We start from the raw sequence: 21,198 nt of genomic DNA on the forward strand, positions 1-21,198 counted from the left end.
CCAGGGTAGCAGGGCGGGCACAGCGGGCTGTGACGCTCACACCGCCAGGACGCAGTTTTCCGACCAGCGGGACGGACGATCGCTGCGGCCGCAGCGCGCCTGCCGCTCGGAAGGGCCGGGCGGCAGAAGGCAGGGGCGCAGCCCGAGGGGACAGCGGAGCGCTCGGCCCCGCCTCGTTCAGCCGCCCGCCGTGGGGCGCTGGCCCCAGCCGCCGCTGCCGCTCGCCGGCCCCGACCACGCAGCCGGCCCGGCCGGGGCCCGCCGAGCTCGCGGCAGCGGCCCCGCACCGCCGCCCGCGGCCGTCCCGCCGCTCCCCCCGCTATAGCGAGTTGGGCGAGTCCGCTGTGCCGGCCGGAGGGCACAGGGAGAGCTCAAAGCGCTGGGTGGGGGGAGCGGTACGCGGAGTCTGGAACCTACCTGCGCGCCGCCGGCTGGGCTTCCCCTGCGCGCCGCCCCGCGGCTTCCCGGCCGCCATCATCGCGGCTGCTCGCTCCCTCCCGCTGACCTCTCACCCGGAGGCGGAGCCGCGCCGCGGCGTGGCCGGTGCTGGGAGCGGGAGAGGCGGCGGCGGGGCGCTGAGGAGCGGCGGGCGGAGAGGAGAGGGTGCGGGACCGCTCGGCTGAGCGGGGCCGAGGGGCTGCGGCGCGGGGCTCCACTGGCGGCCCACTGAGGTGAGGGGGTGGCCTTGTGGTTCTTTAATGGGGCCGTGTGGTAAAGGCTGCGTTGGCAGCCTGTGTGTGCCGGCCTGCGGGTTGTGCCCCGCCTGGAGAAGGGGCTGAGGGGGGTGTGTGTTAGAGAGGAGGGAGTTTGATGAGTATTCGTGGCAGAAAGTTCCACGCGATTCAGATACTGCCCTCTTGCCGAAAAGATTTAATTAGAAACTGGGTTAAGTATTAAGGCCTGAGACTACGAGCTCAGCAGGTAAATCCCCGGAGCAGCACGGTGGGTGCTCAGGGCATGTTTCAAGGCTGTAAGTATATTGCAGAGTTACTGAGGGCTGAAAATGTAAGAATGTTAGCGTTCAAATTATATTTGAATTGTTTTAGGGGGATTAGTAACATCCAATAAAATTAAGAGCTCAAATAGTACAACGTGTGGTCACAAAGTACATGAAAGTGACAGGCTAGATCCATTGATAATTGATCCATTGATGTAAAAATGTTAAAATAGGCTGTTGAGAATAGAAAGTGAATTCTTTATTCTTTGAATAATAACGTTCAGACACGGATGCCTGTTTTTTGTAAACATCCAGGTAGCGTAGTTATCTAGGTGCTGTTATCTAGCTGAGGACAAACACGAGAGGAGAGGTTGAGGACGTTACACTGAAATGTCTCTATAAATATGGAGCTTGGGTGTTTTGATAAATAGTTATACAGCTGTCAGGTTTAGGCACATGGCATTTCTTAAACCTGTGAAGATTATGACTGCTGCTACGATAAATCACATGGGGTAACCAAGCTTGATTTAGTCATAATTCGTGGTCCTGACTACGTAAAACTTGGTTTGTACTTAACATTCCTCAAATGTTCAACTTAAGTGTTTAGCAAGAAAGTTCTAAAATGATACTATCTAGAGGTAAAAGCCAAACCTAGACAGCAGAAATAAATAGGTGATGTTGCGTATGTAATCCTGCTTGGGCTGTTGATATAAACCGGTGGTTGGATCAGCCCTGCACATCCCAGGCATCAGGCGAGAGTGTGCCAGTCAGGGCTGAGCAGGAGCTCTTCTGGTGACAACAGTCACAGGAAACGTTGTGTGTCGTGGGCCCCTGGTACGTGGTGAGCCCAGACTTGCTCACTGTTAGCTGCAGTTTTCAGTGTATATGCCCAAGTAGTAGCTGAGGCCTCTTGAATTCTTCAGATGACCCTGATACTTCTTGAAAATGCCTTCCCTTTACGTGGAATGCAGGTTGTTTCCTGTCTGTAATAGTCTCCTGCAAATATGGGGAGCAGAATAATATAGTGTACACTTCTTCAAAGTGCATTTTCCAGCTTTTTTTTTTTTTTTTTGATCATATAGTCTACATAATATCTGTCTGTTTAGGTTGTTCTCATTCCTCTATTGGCGTTTTTAAAATAATGTGATTATTTTTAAGTCTCTGTTTTTACTTCATGTGTTTTAATACCGTACTCTTTAATTTATAGTAGTTTTCAATGCCAGAAGAGCAAAGTCAAACTATAATGGCCGTGGATGAACTTCAAGCCATAGTACAAAGATGTGTAAGTAGTTTTCTCTCCATAAAAGTAACAAGTGTAAGCAGTGTGTGTTTCTCTTCATATATTATATTTTAAAACAAAATGACCCCAGAACACAAGACAGTTGCTATCAGAACTCCTCACTGGGCAGCTAAGTTCAGCCTCCGTGTTTCATTGACTTTTCAGCGGTGCTTATCCCAAGATGCTTGATCACTTATGCGTCTTGGAGAAAAAAATGTTCTCAACAGTAACTGTCTGAAGTAACGAAACTTTAGCAGATGATTGTAGGAAGTACATCTTCTAAACAACATGCTGTAGTCTAAACTGAATTACTGCTTTTTCTTCTGTAGTTGCTCTTGGTAGCTTTTATTAATATGTGGAAGATGTTAAATAAGAAAAGATAAGTTACCCTACGTTTAATTTTGAATTGAAAGCTTGGATTTTCTTATTTTTTATTTGTCTTTCTAAAGTATGGAGTTAAACATACATATTTTCTTTCTAGCAAATTCTGGAAGAAGCTGATTTCAAAGGAGAAGATTTTAATTTGTTTCAGGTAGCAGGTCAGAAATGTTTGGAAGATGGGTATGCAGCTCAGTTATTAGAAGTAATTCAAAATGAGAAAAATAAGGTGAGTTTAAGTTTGTACTATATATTAGTTGTGCACTAACACACCATTAAATAGATAAAACTGCTTATTGAAAAGAAAAAGCTGCTTTCACTGTAGAGCAAGGCTGTACTTATGAATAGTTAATAAGTTGCTTAGTTTTAAGTGCACATTCTTGTGTAACTTCAGGTAGCTCACAGAAACCAACTCATAATAATATTAACAAACCCACTGATATCTGTTTTTCAGTGACTTAAGCAAGGAGAAAAGAGAGTACAAAAGCATAATTAAGAGAAAGTGACAGGGTCCCTCTTTTGCAGGAGAGGATTTCAGATGGTGTACTGGGTCTGGCTGGCACAGAGTTGATTTTCTTCATGGCAGCCTGTACAGTGCTGTGTTTTAGATCTGTAACCAAAACAGTGGGTGGCAGACCAGTGTTTCAGCTGTTGCTGATCAGTGCTTGCACAGCATCAAGGCCTTTTTCTCATTCTGCCCTCTCAGTAAGCAGGGAAGTTGGGAGAGGACACAGCTGGGACAGCTGACCTGCACTGATGAATGCGACATTCCATATGATATAGCATCACGCCTGGCATAAAAACACATGGGATGGGGACCCATTCCAAAGGGGCTGTTGCGTGCCGATTGGCTGGGCATTGGTCTGCTGGTGGGAGTTGGTTTGCGTCATTCTCCTCCTCCCCTTTTGTCCTTCACTTATGTCAAACCATGACTTATTCTCTGGTTTGCTCTTCATCAACTGGGGGAGCAGAGCGAGCAGCCAGCTGGTGGGTGCTTAGTTGCTGTCTGGGGTCACCCCACCACACGTGAATATAGTAATATTGGCTAAAACTGTAAGAGCCAGCTCAGCTGATGCTAGTGTAAGAGATGCTGATGTCTGTAAACACTTTGGGAGCTTGGAGAATATACTAAATTGTATACAAATAAATAAGAAGTTCAGGAAGAAAGTGAAGGATGGAATGTTTTGGCAATGCTACATGGAGGTCAGTCTGGCTTGAATTTTGTGAGTTTGGAGTAACAACTGAAGACCTTGATCCCCTCAGGTTAAACATAATCTATCTAAGCATTCTTCCTATCAACAAAACTCCTCTACTCAGTCTTCCTTTAATGGTATTGTCATATAAATTCTTGGAAATACATATTGGCATGTTAGAATACATTGAAGTATTCAAAATATCCAGCTGTGTTTATAGGTATGGAGACAGAATACAAGGTATGCCACGTACAGAACTTTGTGGTAATAGATGTTAAACTTTCAATGACATTATTATGGTGTTGGTTACAACTGGGGCATTGATCTGTTGTCTTTTTTGGCCTTCATATGTAGAGTTTTTCTGAGTTTAGAAGTTGTCCAGTTTTGGTTTATTCTCTGAAAATCTGTTGTTTAGGTTATAATCAAGAATATGGGTTGGAATCTCATCTCTCCTCTTGTTAGATGTATTTTCATGTATAAACAGGAAGATGATAAGCGAGAACACTGCCTGAAGATACTAGATCAGTTGGCAGAGGTATGTTTTTGAAATATATGGTTATAATACAATAATGTAGAGAAGGGAGAAGTCCTAATTTTCTCATTTCCAAAGATAACAAGGCATGAATACTTCTAGGCTCTTCTGTCCATTTCCCATAACTTTTAAACTTGTGGGCCAGTTTCATCTGAAGTAGACACAGGCTTTGTGTTCTCAGAGATAATTAACCTCTTACAAATCTTGCATAGTTCGTAACTGGGCAAAACAGAGAGAGAGAGCATTACCCAGAAGAAAAAGGCAGCTAGAACTCACCAAGCTTTTGATCGCCATTTGTTGCAGTCAGAGCAGCCACAGCAATACTGCTGCTTGTCTGCTGCAGATACAGTGTGACAATGAGTGCCTGATGGTTCTGATGTAGTAGGTAGGGGGAAAAAGTTTTAATATCTAGAAAACCAGTTCCCTTTCATTAATATACTTGAAAAACAACTTGCAAATTCTATAGCTTGGGTTAAATTCACACTGAAGTTTTTCTTTTCTCTCTAATTCTAAGGCTTACTTTGCTAAGGTACTGTGAGAATTTTACAGACCATAGAAATAAAGTTTTGTGCCATTATTTATTTTATGTTTTCAGCTTGTATAAAAGTGTACACATATCTATACTCTACAGAAGATGTTAATTGTAGGGAAGTACTTATTGTTTCGTATTTGTTTTCTTGAAGATTACCTCGGATGTTCAGATCTGCTTTCTTGACGTTCAGAAACTTCTGTATTGAAGTTTGCTTGTGGTGAATTTTTTTTAGCTTATGACCACAGTGACTGAAAAAGTATGCATTGTTCTTCACCCGCAGCTCTGCAATCCCAAGGAACTTTTTTTGAGTTTACTTGAGCAGATCGAGCAGACCTCTGGAGAGCAAGTGTGCCAGACTGTCATGTTACTGCTTCAGCCTTTGCAGACAGGTAAAATGCACTTTCTCGTGTGATTTCTGAACTAAATTATTTTCTCATGTATTTATCAAGTTATTTTAGCCTTTCCTGGAATAGTTTCAGAATGTGTCTGTCCTGACAGGCTTTAGAGTCTATTATATTCTGCAAAATAATGCAAGGTGGAATTTTCATGTGTATATTGGCCTGTTACAAAAATATTTTAGATGGGATTAATAGCACCAGTTGAAAAAGCAATATTCAGCTATTTTTCATCATTTACAAGAATGCGATCCTTTGATGGGTATATTTAGATGTCTAATCCATTCATACTTTTGTTACAGACATAGAGAATTGCATGGATTTGTGAGATTCTTCATTATTAAAGTTTTAAAACATACAATTCCGTGTTTTCGTAGTCTAAAGCTTTTATTTCAGCTAGAAGCAGGTTGAAATATTTGGTAGGGGGAAGCATTCTTCTGGCTTATATATAAAACTAAAAATGTTGGTTTTGGACAACCACTAAGTAGGTAACAAGTAGTAGTTCCTGTTTTGATATGTGAGAAGAAATCGAGTGTCTTCTATCAACTTTAAGTCTGATTGTAGCAGTCTCTGCGGTGTGCTTCTGACTTATGTTGGAATTTATCAAGAGAAGCATTGTGGTAATTAGAAGCGTGTGGTTTTTTGGACAGCCAATCTGCAGTCAGCCTGCACTGGGCGCAGTTTAAGTGCAGGGCCGCTTGTGCTGGCTTCTCAGTCTGGGAGCCCCTCTGTTGTTTCTGCCATGCAGTATAGAACAGTTCTGCCAAGCACAGGAGTCAGGCAGTAAAGCAAGAATAAATCAGTTTTTCAGATCACATAAATGAGTATTATTTCACTTAGACTAGTTCTAGAAGGACAGATTTTTTCAGTCCTCGTCATGGTGTTACAGAGTAAGGCAGAATGCACTGAAATGCATGTCTGCTTTAGTATTTGTCATTCTCAAATATATGGGCATCTTAACTACAGCATATTAAACTAGCTGCTGATGTTTAGTCTTGCTGGATTTGCTTATGTGATTTCAGGTATCAGTCTGTCTCCTTCTGTGAAACTAAGGGCTTGCTTATACAGATTTTCTTCATGTTTTCCTCTACTAAGTAAGTAATAACTTAATTTCTCAAAATGTTCTCTCACTCTCTCTCTCTTTTTTCCTTTCCCCCAGTGCTTTTGAAACTTCAGAACAAGAAGGCCTACTCAGTGGGTTTATCTTTGGCCATGATTATGAATCAGCTTACTCCCTTACCTGTACCTTATACAAAGCAACAAATAGAAGAAGATAAACTTGGTCTCTGTCAATGTTGTAATGCAGTGGTGGACTTTGCTAAACCATTTGTGAATGAGTTGGTTAAAAACATGGAAAAGTCGTCAGAATACAATGACATGGAGCTGAAAGAAGAGTTATTAAAATTGTGAGCGTTTTATGTTAGCGTAATATATTCCTATCATTTAACAAAATGAACAGTAGGCATTTGTTACATAGGCAGTAAATAAATAATCTTTTTAGTGTTTTATAGTGCTGCCAACTTATGTTAGCTAATGTGGTATTTCGAAAAAGAAAACCACTAAATATACTTTACTGATTTATGAAGTGAGAGAAGCAAGGTCACTTTTTGTTGTTGTTGTTTATTTAGTACAGGGAAATGATAAAGAAATATTAGTCTTTGTGCTGTGAAGCTGTTTTGGTATTCTGCTTCCTCTTCAAATTTACAACAGTGAGGACAATGATATTCTGGAGGTGAAGTCTAAGAAATGTTTCTATGTGAGAATTTTTTTTTTTAATTATCCTTGAGTATCAGGAATAGCAGCAGCTAATAAGAGTATAGGCTTTATTTTTGGTCATTGATGACACTATTATAGTCTGTATTTGTGACCTTATTGGTGATTTAGTTTCACCCCTTTTTATTTCAGCTGTATGAAAAGCCTGAAATACCCATTATTGACAGCTCAGCTTGAGCAACTTGAAGGCATTGAAGAACATCCCTTTCGGCATTTTGCAACTGAAATCGTAGTAAGTGCAGTCAAAGTTAATAACAGTATTTTCAAATCCAGTGGTCTTGTTCAAAATTATCTAGAATTTGTTCTAGAGCTTATTTTGCTTCCTTTATTGGTTAGTGGGATGACTTCTGCTGTTTGTGGAATTGGGTTACGAGAGCTGCAGCACAGCAGTAAAGTCATACTTTGACTGTATGACATCTTCTGCAATCCTGATTTTCCAAAATATGAGATACCAGATGTTCAGTTCGGACAACCCCAGAATAGTGAGTTAACCTTGGTCTCGCTGTTTCTTCGTAGTATGTACAATAGGAGTTACACAACCGCCTAGTCCACAGGAAGGGCAGGGGTGGGGGTGAGACACCACACTAGGATTTGTGGAGTACTCAGGTGTCACTGTGCTGTGCATCACTAGAAAGAAAGGCCATACCGGGTGATTCTAACTGTAAAGCAGGGCTTGCCCTTAGCAGATAAACATAGTGTTGCGTATTGATTAGTGAGCGGAAAACAAAATACTGGGTGGTTAGTGATCTGAAAAACACAGGAGTCCTGTGACATAATGTGATCATGAAGGCATTGTTATTCATAGCTTTGTGGATAAAGGGGCCAAACTAGGGTGACTTTATTTTATCTTTTGCTAACTTCTGAGTGCTTGACTTTGCTATCTTAGTAGCATTCCTCTAACAGGAGTTATTTTTCCTGCAGGGTCTTTTGTGCATGTGGTATATATCAGTTACTCTCAAAATATTTATGTTAAGTTACGTATGCTATGTAAGATGCAGTTAAAGCTTTGAAACTTAACTGGTATACAGGACTTTTAAAAGCAGCTATCGGCAATCTATCTTTCTTTTTTAGGATATTTTGTGGGACATAAAAGAATTGATACCACTAGTGTTTCTGCGGCATAAAGACAGAAGTCCTCACTGGGAGAATCAGGAGTTTGCGGAGATGGAGCAGAAGAATTCTGCGGATTCTTTGGCATGTCTGTCATATCTGATATTCGTGCAGCATTTGGGTATTGCTTGCTTTCCAGTGGTATTTAGGTAAGAACTATTCTTCATCACTTAGGATAAGTCTGTATTTTTAACATTCTTTCTGAGCAGAAGAAAACTTTTTATTTGTGAATAGTTATGAATGAAAACTGTGTATTTCACTAATATTTGTTTTATGTCAACCTTTATGCATTTATGTTATATGTATCTTATCTTGCATATATAAGGACATACTTCAGTCCTGCAGATTACTTTATTACAGTTTCATTTTAGGTGAGTTGTCCTTTTAAAGAAACTGTTGGGATTAATCATGTGCTGAAAATTAACATGCATTAATTTTTCAGTTGCATATTCATAGACAGTTTCCATATAAGAATTATTAACAGCAATTTGACTTTCTATTTTATGTCTATTTAAAAATTACCAATTTTATAAAGATAATAGTATACGTTTTTCAAAAAAGACTAATCCTGTCAAACATATTAACAATATGCAAATGTATATGGCTTATGCACTTTAATGTATACCTAATCTTGCTCTTTTAGTCCATCATACCTTCTGCAATGCAATATGACGCATATTGAAGTGCTACTGAAAAGGTAGGGGTTACGGTATTTGGAGATCTAGATGTTGGGTGTGATCTTCTATAGTAATTCATAGAATCAAATTTTGAATATACCAGATAAGTTCAGGGGAGGTTTTTAAACCTGGGAGTTAAAATGGCTGGTTCTACAACAAGTTGGCTTCTTTTACTAAAATGTTTTTAGACAACTATTTATACTTCTATTTATGGTTTTCAGATTGTATCATCATATAATTTTTAGAAACTTTATTCTGAAAATGCAAAATTGAGGTCTTTTAAACACACGGAGAAAGATCAGAGTGTGTACTTGTACTTCTGTAACAGTTCACTACTAAAGCAGACTATTGTGATAGTGTTTATTTGAATGTATTCTGATACTATATGCAATCTAGTTGAAGGTCAGACTTTCTAAAGGAAACCAGACTTTTCTATATAGTGTGATTATTTCACCTTCCATAAGCAGCAGGGTTGACCAAATAGTTCCTAGCGCTTGTATAGAGGGGAGGTTTCCCATTCTGACTACTCAGTGTTTCCTGGTGGAATTTAAACAAAACTTCGGTCCCTTCAGCATAGTATCTGCTCTGTTTTTCTTAGGCCTGCAGAGCTGTGCAAATTAAATAATCTGGGAAAAGTTTCTTTGTTAGTCAGTGTCTTGATTCCTGTGAGATAGGAGATGTTGCTTTTGGGCATTTATAAATATTAAGGAAATAACCTGTCATTTTTGACCCTGAAGAGAGGAGTCTAATTTTCAACTTGTCATCAGCCAGCTTATTCTGAAAATCTTCTAGAGGAATAAGGAAGGTACTGTATTTAGAAAGTAGAATGAAAATTGTTGACGGGCAAGTTCCTTTTTATCTCTGTTCGTGTATTTGTTCTGAAATATCAACAGTGTCTTTTAAATAAAACGTTTTTAATTTTATCTTTTTAATTATCAACTTAATTTGATAATGTTTTTTTTTTTTTCTAGAACAGAAGAATCTATGCTATCTAAAGGACTTGTAAGTTTTCTTTTAATAAAATTTTCAATGCTAGAATGTTTATTTTTTCCAGTTAAAGTAATGGTAAAAATTTAGTGTCCCTTTCTAAGGGGCGCTTTTTGGCTTCTAGAAACTTGGGCTATGCAAAAGAGTATTTGTAGTGAAGAGGGTTTTAGTCAAGAAATGTTAAGCATATAGATTAATGTCTTACATATATGCAGAATGTTGGCGTTTTTTCTTTTTTCCCCACCTGCAGGATCTGTTTGAGAGCTGTTTATTGAGAATGGAAGATGATAGCCTTCTCCATCAGTATTTAGAATTCAGAACTTTTATTAATGTACCTCAGGTAATAAGAAGCAATGTAAATGTCTTTAAAGTTTGATTATAAATAATATCTAGCTGTCTTCTAGGTGTTTGAGGAGGATGCACTACTGAACCTTTATATGCTTGTGTCACTAGATTGAAACCCTCAGGATCTTGCTATACGGAATGGGTTGTCTTTTCTACCTGCTATATACAGCATGATGTTTCAATGACAATTAAAATCTACTTAGTGTATTTACAGGCCCCCAAGTCAGATGGGCACTGATCTTAGCTGAAAGATCTTGCTCATTTTTGCCTCTTCCTTGCTAATCTGCTGCTTCACTACATTCTTATTTGGATCCAACAGTATGAGAATAGTAGGTCTTGCGTATCAGCCCTGGGATTTCAACCACTGAAGCTGACGTAAATTTCTCTGAGAGTCTTCTGATAGGCATGGTTTTATGGGCTGGGGGTTTTTGGTTTTGTTTGTATGTCTGTTTTAATGTCTTGAGTAGATTTTAGTTAATGTGATGTAATATAATAATCTGTATGTAATTAGATGTTATTTTTTTTTATTCAACTGCAGGATTTGGTGAAAGTTATGACTCTTTGTCCCATAGAGCATCTGGTATGTAATAAGACGTACAGAATCAGTTAAGTGCTGAATTTATTTAATTAGAATTAATCTGATAACATCTTTTTTTTTTTTTTTCTTTAGAGAAAGAAGAGTTTAAATATTTTGCAGTTGTTCATAGACAAGTTTGACGCAGAGGGAAAATATACATTATTCAGGTATGCATCCAAATTACTGTAGATTGCACAATATCAGCCTTATTGCAGCTTAATTGCATAGATACAATGATTTCAGACAGAGTCTCTATCTGGTAAGCTACATTAATTTTACAGTATTAATTTTTGGATAAATAATGAATTCCAGTTGCCTCCCATAAAATCAGCTGGTTTATGTAATGTAGTGTTTGAAGGTTACACAGTCGTTTTTCTGTAGTGAAACTTCCACTTAGATGACATTCTGGCCTTATTCACAAAGTGTTGACCTTACTAATTATATAGGCAGCTTTGAAGAGATATCTTTTTGTTTTTGTTTGAAGGTGTTTATTGAAGACAAGCAATCATGCAGGTGTGGAAGGATACATCATCAAAAATATAAAAGATCAGATTCACTCATCGTTAACGGTGAGGCTATTACCACTAAAAACAAGTTGCCGCCTCAAAATTCTATCACTATTACGTTGAGAAAATGTGTACATCTTAAGCTTTGAGTGATGCATTTTAAAAATCCACTTTGAAAACAAACATAAGATTGGGAAATTATATAAATATTAATTTGTGTTTTTTTTCTGCATAAGTATTATTACATTATAATTTTGCAAATGAATTTTTAATTGCACAATCTTACCGTGTTTTTCTAAGAAGTGATCTCTACCTTTTCTGTGCTCGAAAATACATGCTTCTTTCTAAAAGAGGAACTATTCAATATTTTGTTTTAGCTTCACAATTCCTCATTTCTTGAACATAATTCAAATGCTACAGTCCAGACAGAATTAAATTTTTCTTGTTTTTTGTTCTGACAGTCAGCATTATATTTAAAGTGCTTCACAAATGTGAAACTCATCAGAAAGGGCTGAGCTAGATCAAAGCCATTTAAATCTCATATTTTATAATAATTTACACTGGGAAGTTGGAAAAATTAATTTAAAAATGATTAACTGTTTTAAAATTTTAACTGCTTAAGGCCTTTTGCAAACTAAATTTGATTCTCAAGGATACTGCCTTTTGTCAAATAAGACAATATAGTAAATGTATGTGTGTATTATGCTACCATAATTATGTTAGAAAACAGTGAATTACTATTTATTAGATCATAGCCTGTCCTGCATATTGAATCAGCAGGGGTGAAGAGAACAATATGGAAACTGTTCCAAAAGGGGCTTACACTAAAATGGAATAATTATATTATGAAGTTTCCTTACTAACAGATTTTTACTATACAGTTTGAGAGTTCTCTTAATAAATTTCTTCCATGTAGAGTTCCCTGGCTGTCAAAAGACAAATAATTTTAAAATTTCATCATATGGATTTGAATATTCTAGGGTTGTTGCAAAGAATTCTGCTAGAGACATAATGATAGCAATTCCTTGTTGCTATCCATTTATTTCTTCTTAGTTTTTCAGCCCAGCTCATCTTAATCTTTCCAGGTCCCTCATCTGATCATTTGACAGACAGTTTCCCTTCTCCTTACCTAATCGCAGTTTTCCTTTCAATCCCTTTCTGGCTTGGTCCCGCTTTCCTCTCTTGCCTGGCTTTTGCCCAGTGGGTGACAGCTCTTCCCCCAACCTTGCCATCCTTCTACTGAGATAAGGACTTTGCCAACATGACACCTTTGCAGCAGCTCTGTGCTCTCAGCTCCCTCGTGCTGACATGAAGGAGCCTTTTGAAGAGGCTGCGAAGCCTGGAGGGAAGTGTGCTCGCTTGTTCTTTGGGAATGATGGGTGCACCCTCAAGTTAGCACCAGTACAGAGGAGCTCAACCATCCTCCTGAGGAGGGAATTCTCAGGAATCTTAGCTGCAAGGCTTTAAAAAACTTCTGCTAAGCAAGTGAGAGAAGTTGTTTTTTGTGATTTGCCCCTCCTCACTTCATAATTTGTTGTAATCTATGGGAATTTTATTAGCAAGTGGTCTTTCTGTTATGCAGAGGGCATCAGAATAATTACGTTCCGCCACTTCAAAGCCTAGTACTCTCCATCTTATGCTCAAATGATTTTCCCTTCTGTCCTATCCCAGTCCCTCTTTCCAGATAAAGTAACTCAATGTCCTTCCTCCATCAAAGAACCACAGAGGGGCAGGTGTACTTTACCTGCAAGCATTGCCAGGAGTTGTGGCTTTAGAAATATGCAAAGAAAATTTAAACCACCTGATCATCTTTTAAAAAAATTGTGACACTACTGTTATGAAATTAATAGTGTCTCTGGTAAAGATAGCTAAATGTTCCTTGCCTCAGTGTGATAAAAGAGTGCCTAATACATTTGCTAACTTTATGTAAATAAATATTAACTATATAGATGGTGATACGGTTAAGAAGTGGAGAATCTATTGTGAAACTGAAAAGAACAGCTTGGCCTGAAGAGACAAAGAAGGGAGGATTATGAAAAGCCTAGTTTATATACTTCAATCACATGCAGTAATTAGAAAATATTTCTTGCAGTGTTTGTTTTTTTTTGCTTTTCTGTTTTCCCAAAATTGTTGTTAAATTATTTAAGGTATCTTTAAGATTTAAATTTTGCACTCATTTTTTCAGAAGGCATGTGACAACGTTTGGTTTACAGGACATCACCTGATCTCGCTTCTAGATTTAGTGCTTATGCTTCCAGAAGGTGCTGAGACAGATCTTCTCCAACACTCAGATAGGTGAGTTGTAATGACAGAGAGAGACTTTCCTCCTTTTTTTAATTGTTTAAAAAGGCTTCAGACTACCTTACTACAATGGGAGCTATGCTGTCATGTAATTAATGAGGTGACAGCATCAATGCATTTTAAATTTGTGGATCTAGAAATTGAAATGATCACTTATTTCAACCATCTTTTCAGCTAAATCTCCATAGGAGAGCGTCACAATGCTTTTACATTCATTTTAACAATAAGAAAGGAATTCCTCCTCCATTCCCTGAGGATATAAGGCCTCAGATTTCAAATTACAGAACTAACTGGTAAAGCATTATTTCTTCAGGATTTCGTGGTTTGTAGATTTCTGCAGAAGCAATTGGAGGAACAAAAGAAATGTGGTATGTTGTCTTATGTGACACAGGGGAAAACCAATTATCACATAGAATTTCCAGCACACAGCCTTTTTGAAGCTGTTTCACAGATTGCTGCTGGGAATCCAGTATCTCATGAATGGGAATGACAGAGATACCCGAACAGCAAATACTTGTAATACGTAATATAAAAATAACTGGAAATGTCTCTGAAAATCTCCCATATCAGAAAAGTCTCTTACTACATGGTGAGTAAAGGTTGGGCTTACAAGTCATTTGGGTGATAGTGTCTGGATGGACACAGAATTAGTTAAAAATCAGATGTGTGATCTGTAATTGTACTGTTTACCTGGAAAAAACAATAAACAGTTTCTGCTCAAAAGTATGGTAAAAAGAAGTGAAAAGCATATCTTTAAAAAAGCACTCAAAAATAAAAATTCAATACAGTAATAAAACCGTCACACTGGTTTCATAACAACTTTGGATCACCAGGGATGCATATGACAAGTTCCGTAATAAGGTTCTAGTGTTTCAGAGAACTCTTCCTCACAGCCACCAGCCTTCTCCAGTCTGCTGGCAGTTTTAATCTTACTTGCAAAGTCTCAACTGCGGTAACATGGACATTACTGCACACTGACGCTCTAAATCAAGCTGTGTTGCTCAACACGAGTGGTTGCATTTTGTACAAATGGATATTTTTAGGATGTCTGGCTAATGGACAATTTAAATTACTATCCCTGTAACATAAATCTATGTTCTAAATAATAGCATGTTTTTAATTTACAGGATTATGGCATCGCTAAATCTACTGAGATACTTAGTCATTAAGGATTGTGAAAGTGATAATCAAGTAAGTGCCAATTGATTTGAAAATGACTGGTTAGCTAAGGTCTGAGACCTGGATTAATGGGAACATTGTTATCATTGACTCAAAACTATGGGTTTTTGCGTTTTTCTTTGCATTAGTCAGTAATCCCTAAGTGATGTTGTCATTAAGTACATTGGGAGGTACGTGACGTGCTATTATATTCTGATGAAATTTGATTGCATTCATACTTAACTGTTACTGTAAACTCTGCTGGATGAACTCTGGCCTGTGTCCATAATTTTAGAGTATGTTGCCATAAAATGACACCTCTATCAAGTATACCCATGAGAAAAAATATTTTACTCTTATTTATTCAGTGGTATCCTTCAAGCCTCCCAGTTGATTTCTTTTTAATAACAATACTTTGCAGTTCAAGAGGTCCATTTTATTCTTTAGGCAAAATAATTTTTGTGCAATACGCTAAAAGTTAGTAGTATAAGATTTTTCAGAAAGGATTTAGTAAACATATTTAAATAGTTGTTAGCTGTGCAAAGCAGTATTCTATATTTACAGCAGCTATGAAGCTTGATGGGTACACGTTACAAGCCGCTGTAGGTATTAGCATCAAAAAACTATTGTCTGTAAGATCCATGTGCGGAAATAACAAAAGGAAGGGCCAGACCTATCCAATTTTCTGCTACACTGCTTTACTGGATACAGCCTAGAATGTTTTGTGCACAAAGGTAACTTGCCAGCCTGCACTGCCCTCCGCTGAGTTCACCCGTGGTATTATTATACCTGTATCTCTTTACCTTCAGTTCTCCTGTGTGTGCGTGATTGAATGTAGATGTTTAGAAATACTCTGCATATTTGAACTTCACAGAGTATTTCAAAAACTGAAACTGCCCTGATGTGTTTTAGCCATATAATGCTAGGCTACCTCAGTTTGCAGCAGGATTTTATAGCTTCAGTTGTGATCCTGCCTTTCTTCTCTGTGTTGTTCAGCTCCATTCTGGCTGAAGCAGTGGCAACACTTGTTACTGGTAGATCAGTGCAAACTGGATTTGTTATTCAGTTGCCGAATGGCTTTTCAAGTGTAGTGTATTCAGATGGATTTGCTGGTTTTGTGTACAGCCAGTCCTGTCCATCTGCAACTGATGGAAATGTGTTCCTGGACACTGAAGGGGAAAGTTCTTTGAATTTCACAACGGGGTCGGTACATGGATTCCATATTCTAGCAGCTGATTTATAAGTGCTCTGACTTGGATTGTGTCGCTACAGCACTGAAGAGCCAATGGAATTGTGTTGAGTTTTCCAATTACATCCCACTCACAAATCGCCACTTACTCTAATAGTAAATGTGACTTCTGTTGACTCTTTCAAATCATTGTGTTCCACCATTCCTCTAATTTATGCAATTCAGGAACTTTTTATCCTCTCTATCATGTAGTGAACAAGTATCACCTGACCTAGTTGAAGATGTCCCTGTTCATTGCAGAGGGGGTGGACTAAAGGACCTTTAAAGGTCCCTGTCAACCCAAACTAGCCTATGATCTCCTTAGTACTAAATGTTGCAATTTTTTGCATTAAATATTTGTTTAAATTAGTGACAGTTTAAGAAAAACTTTGTGTTCAGTTTTAGAGTACAGTAAAGCCTTTCCTGACTTGAATAATTCAATGGCATGGTCAGATGCATATTCTAACCAGCAGATAAGTATCCTAAGGTGTTTTGTTGTTCTCCCCCAGTTCCTTGACTTTCTTCACGATTTGGAGTAACAGACTCCAGCATTATCATTTCCTGTTTTCTAAAATACAGAAAAAGTTCTGGTCTACTTTCAGAGCACTTTGAGATCTATGAATACAAGTTTTATAACTGCCTAATGATGTTAGTAGTCTATAATAACAACAATACAGCTTGCACTGATTACCAAAACCATAATGAAAATGAATAGTAAAAATAGACTTTCAAGTGGTGCATTTCTAATTTCCCATTTATGTAATTAGTCAGTATTGACAGACTATATCCGTTTCTCAAGATTTATGGAGTGATTACTGTTTAAGTGCTCATTATGGTCCACTCAGTTTGATGTAAATTCATAGCTTTGCAAGAAAAGATACTATTCCTCTTTTATTATTAAAAATGTATACACGGTAGCACACAATTGCTCTAACGGTGCTCTGTACTACCTGGCATAAAGAATGTCCATACAGTCTGAGGAGAAAATAGCATCATGTGTTCTGAAGTTTTCCCTGAAATTTAAGCCCTGCCAGTTCTTGGCTTTCGCACTCTCTCCCTTCATATAGTGCAAGTGGGGCAGAAAGAAAATGCTTCCTTTCGTGTCAGTTCAGATGTTTTGATTGCTGTGTAACAAGCACTTTTATGAATCAAGTTTAAAAATCAGCATTTTTTTGGAAAGCTATTTCTTCTTTTTTAGACCCATTTTGCTGGAAGTAATTACTGGTTTTCTTATTTGACCAATTAACTTTGTGTCACTTAGTATTAACATTTGGTGAATTTTCCACTGTAATCAACAGTACTATTAAACATTGAGAATTCTTATTTTTGTCATCCGTACTCTGCCCTTTGGGGATACTGCCTGAAGAAAGGAGTCAGATAAATGGCTCCTATATCTAAAGATACAAAGGCTGCTTTATATTTGTTTCCTTCTACAGCAGTTTCGTAACTACAAGCTTATAAGGTACCAAGGCCAAGGCAGAGGAGTTTTCTTCTCGTGCTGTGTAACCTTCAACAGCCTTGCTTTTGAGCATCTTTTCTTTGTATCTCTTGTTTCCCGAGTGCTGTTATTGTGAACTCCTTTCATCCATGACAAACTGGGGAGAATTTCATGTGTTGCTTTGGCTGCTGTGCCTAAGGATGGGGTAGTGGCAGATGCAGTAACATCGCTACAGTGCTTTTTAAACTGAATGCAATACAGACAGGACCCTTATGTATTTGGGGATCATGACATTTGTCAGAGCTTTTATTTGGCATCGCAATACAGTGTTTGTTCAGGAACAAGAATTAGAGTATTTGTGCCATTTTGTTGCTGTATTATCTTCAAGGAATCTACAACTGAGGAAGTGGCTAGTACCCACCCTCCAACATACTAAGATCCTTGCAGCTTTGCTTACAAGACCACACTGAAAATGTGTGTTTCCATTGCTGTAGCTATCAGCCTACATGTGAAGTTTTCCCCCCACCTTTTTTTCTGACTACTTCATCCTCCAATTTTCAACACTGCTGAAAATGTAAGCAAGAGGGAGGGGAGCTTAAATGTATATCATGATGCCATTTATGCTTAAATGGATGAGTCTAAATATTTTTATTCTTTGTCGTCTCAGCACAGAAGTATATGTTATAAAGACTAGTCCAAAAACTCGTACTTGAAAACTTAGTATTGAAATGCTCCATGAAAAGTAATATATAACCTTCTCTGTTCTGTTTGAATAGACTGGTGTATGGACCACACTTCCCAAGATTGAGCGAAATTTTTTAAAACCACTGCATGTAGGACTCAATATGTCCAAAGCACACTATGAAGCAGAAATAAAGAATAAGAAAGAAAACAGAAAAGGTTAGTTTTTTTTCTTTTCTTGGCTTTGTTCCTATTTAGAAGCTTTGGACATCCTTTGGAAACAAAGAATTGGTGAGTGATGCGTAGATCATGTTTTATTTAACTATTTACACTATTTCAGATTTCAAATAATAGTTCAGTATTTGCTCTATTTGATATTAATAATTTTGATAATTGGTCCAAAAAATCTGAACTTATTTCTCATCACATTTGTAAACCTTATGGAAACCTGATAAAAATGTCATATGAAGAGCCTCAGAGTTTGTTCTGCATTTATACTTTGGAGTCTAAGTCTCTCTGCGAATATAACCCTTAGGTTTCCTAGTAGGTGTGGGGAAGCGAACAGGAGAAGAAATAATTCATGCAAGAAATAGGTGCTCTCTTAAAACCTGAAGGATTATGTTCTGGATTTTTAATTTAACTTTTTTTCCAATCTGACACGCAGACTCAGATTCTGCTGTGGGTTAAGCAGACACATTGCACAGGGCAGAAGAGCTACAGTTGCTTTAGGCCATCTCTGCATGTGTCAGCTCCCCTCTTCCTTTGGGGTCTCCAGTGTAATCCCAACAGCCCAAGGAACTTCTGCTACCATAACTGTCAGTTTGGCTTTTTGCCCCTAGTCTTCTGTTGTAAAACCATATGAGGCAGAGAAGGGGAACTTTTCTGAAGGCAACCTGTGGATATCTTTCTAAAGGGAATCCTTTAAAATGAACCAGGAAGCCTTTTGTGTAAGTCCCTCTTACATTTCTGTAGCCTTTGACAAAACATAACAAGATTTGAGTTCAGGAGAGAACATCTAGCTCATAATAGAAAATGGTTTAGCCTGTTTCCCCAGTGTATAATCTTTGTAAGCATTGTGGTGAGTTTCAAATACATGGTCTGAATGTAAGAGTTTTGCCCCTTAGTTTTCAGACCTGTCCTTGTAGTTTTGCCCGCTGCAAGTAATGTGCCTGAAACAGAGAAGCCTGCAGCCTTCACAGTATCACAGTATGTTTGGGATTGGAAGGGACCTCAAAAGATCATCTAGTCCAATCCCCCTGCCGGAGCAGGAACACCTAGGTGAGGTCGCACAGGAACATGTCCAGGTGGGTTTTGAATGTCTCCAGGGAAGGAGACTCCACAACCTCCCTGGGCAGCCTGTTCCAGTGTCTGTCACCCTCACTGAGAAGTTTTTTCTGAAATTTAAGCGGAACCTCTTGTGTTCCAGCTTGATCCTATTACCCCTTGTCCTATCATTGTTTGCCACCGAGAAGAGCCTGGCTCCATCCTCATGGCACTCACCCTTTATATATTTATAAACATTAATGAGGTCACCCCTCAGTCTCCTCTTCTCCAAACTAAAGAGACCCAGCTCCCTCAGCCTTTCTTCATAAGGGGAGCTCCACTCCCTTCGTCATCTTTGCTGCCCTGCGCTGGACCCTCTCCAGCAGTTCCCTGTCCTTCTTGAACTGAGGGGCCCAGAAATGGATACAATATTCCAGATGTGGTCTCACCAGGGCGGAGTAGAGGGGAAGGAGAACCTCTCTCGATCTATTAACCATCCCCCTTGTAATACAGCCCAGGATGCCATTGGCCTTCCTGGCCACAAGGGCACAGTGCTGGCTCATGGTCATCCTGCTGTCCACCAGGACCCCCAGGTCCCTTTCCCCTACACTGCTCTCTAATATGTAATTTCCCAACCTATACTGGAACCTGGGGTTGTTCCTGCCCAGATGCAGGACTCTACACTTTCCCTTGTTAAATTTCATCAGGTTATTCCCCGCCCAACTCTCCAGCCTGTCCAGGTCTCTGGATGGCAGCACAGCCTTCTGGCGTGTCAGCCACTCCTCCCAGCTTAGTGTCATCAGCAAACTTGCTGATAGTACACTCTATTCCCTCGTCTAAATCGTTAACTAATATATTGAATAATATTGGCCCCAGCACTGACCCCTGAGGCACTCCACTAGATACTGGCCTCCAACTAGACTCCGCACCATTGACTACCACTCTCTGGCTTCTCTCCTTAAGCCAGTTTGCAACCCACCTCACTACTCTATTGTCTAGACCACACCTCCTCAACTTAGCTGTGAGGATGCTGTGGGAGACTGTATCAAAGGCTTTACTGAAGTCAAGGTAGACCACATCCACCGCTCTGCCATCATCCATCCACCTTGTTACATTCTCATAAAAGGCTATGAGGTTGGTCAGGCATGACTTACCCTTGGTGAAGCCATGCTGACTGCCCCTAATAACCCTCTTATCCTTGATATGCCTTGAGATGGCACCAAGGACAAGCTGTTCCATTACTTTCCCAGGGACAGAGGTGAGGCTGACTGGTCTATAATCACCTGGGTCCTCCTTCTTGCCCTTTTTGAAGCCTTTTCTTAATTAAGTATGTATTTCATGTCTGAATTCATTAAGTCAATCTAAAGAATCTCCTGCTCTCGGTCTGCATGTGGAAATAGTAAAAATGTATCCAAAATGACTAGATTTTTTTTTTTCCTTTTGAGGAGCATTTTAGCTATATAAAATTGTTTCGAGTTGCAGATATTGCTTGTTCATTAATGTAGTCATGTGTGATAGAGAAAGCTTAGAGAGAGCATCCAGCTCAAGCTGTCTTCCTCTGAAGGTTCAGCACCTGTCCTGTGTTAGGTCAATCCCTAGGCTTGTCCTGTTTAACAATTACTGCCTAGAAATGCTAAAATATTAACTATTCTTTTAATTCTTAAAGTTATGTGAAACAGCAGCCTGACCTCTAGTTGGTTATTTCCTTCTGCAGAGGCACACAGTTCTAACACAGTTTGTTCTGTAACTGTTGGTGGGGAAAAGATGCCTGCCATGACCACTGAAATGCAGCTACAGGTGAGTTTCCATTTCCTTCAATGTTTTTCAGAACTATTTAAATTTCTTTATCAATCAGGACAAATGTATATGTACAATGGGTAATAAATTCTAATAAATAACATTAATGCC

The 21,198-nt window shown here is 39.0% G+C and overlaps 2 protein-coding genes across 8 annotated transcripts in view; one reads left to right on the forward strand and one right to left on the reverse strand.

The window, feature by feature from the left end:
* RPAP2 (RNA polymerase II associated protein 2) overlaps positions 1-526 on the reverse strand; it is a 38,929-nt gene extending 38,403 nt beyond the window's left edge. For 2 of the 3 annotated variants that reach the window (XR_010474372.1, XM_065072619.1), the window contains exon 1: positions 418-526. Coding sequence is in view for 1 of the 3 variants with exons in the window: in XM_065072619.1 (XP_064928691.1) it covers positions 418-478 (61 nt within the window). In the remaining 2 variants the exon portion in view is untranslated. The remainder of the gene's footprint in view (positions 1-417) is intronic. The other variant, XR_010474373.1, reaches the window with a different exon arrangement.
* Positions 1-21,198, forward strand: part of GLMN (glomulin, FKBP associated protein) — a 21,753-nt gene continuing 555 nt past the window's right edge. Inside the window, exons 1-18 of one of the 5 annotated variants that reach the window (XM_065072622.1) lie at positions 1-671; positions 2,145-2,219; positions 2,698-2,823; positions 4,203-4,322; positions 5,132-5,240; positions 6,406-6,652; positions 7,152-7,251; positions 8,091-8,278; positions 8,773-8,826; positions 9,778-9,808; positions 10,044-10,133; positions 10,677-10,718; positions 10,809-10,882; positions 11,200-11,284; positions 13,410-13,516; positions 14,650-14,713; positions 18,123-18,246; positions 21,005-21,087. In XM_065072622.1, the coding sequence (XP_064928694.1) occupies positions 2,154-2,219; positions 2,698-2,823; positions 4,203-4,322; positions 5,132-5,240; positions 6,406-6,652; positions 7,152-7,251; positions 8,091-8,278; positions 8,773-8,826; positions 9,778-9,808; positions 10,044-10,133; positions 10,677-10,718; positions 10,809-10,882; positions 11,200-11,284; positions 13,410-13,516; positions 14,650-14,713; positions 18,123-18,246; positions 21,005-21,087 (1,710 nt within the window). In that variant the 5' untranslated portion in view covers positions 1-671; positions 2,145-2,153. Of the gene's footprint in view, positions 672-2,144; positions 2,220-2,697; positions 2,824-4,202; positions 4,323-5,131; positions 5,241-6,405; positions 6,653-7,151; positions 7,252-8,090; positions 8,279-8,772; positions 8,827-9,777; positions 9,809-10,043; positions 10,134-10,676; positions 10,719-10,808; positions 10,883-11,199; positions 11,285-13,406; positions 13,517-14,649; positions 14,714-18,122; positions 18,247-21,004; positions 21,088-21,198 lie in introns of all 5 variants that reach the window. The other 4 variants (XM_065072621.1, XM_065072624.1, XM_065072620.1 and 1 more) reach the window with 4 other exon arrangements.

The sequence above is a fragment of the Columba livia genome, chromosome 8 (genome assembly GCF_036013475.1).
Source record: "Columba livia isolate bColLiv1 breed racing homer chromosome 8, bColLiv1.pat.W.v2, whole genome shotgun sequence".
Lineage (NCBI taxonomy): Eukaryota > Metazoa > Chordata > Aves > Columbiformes > Columbidae > Columba > Columba livia.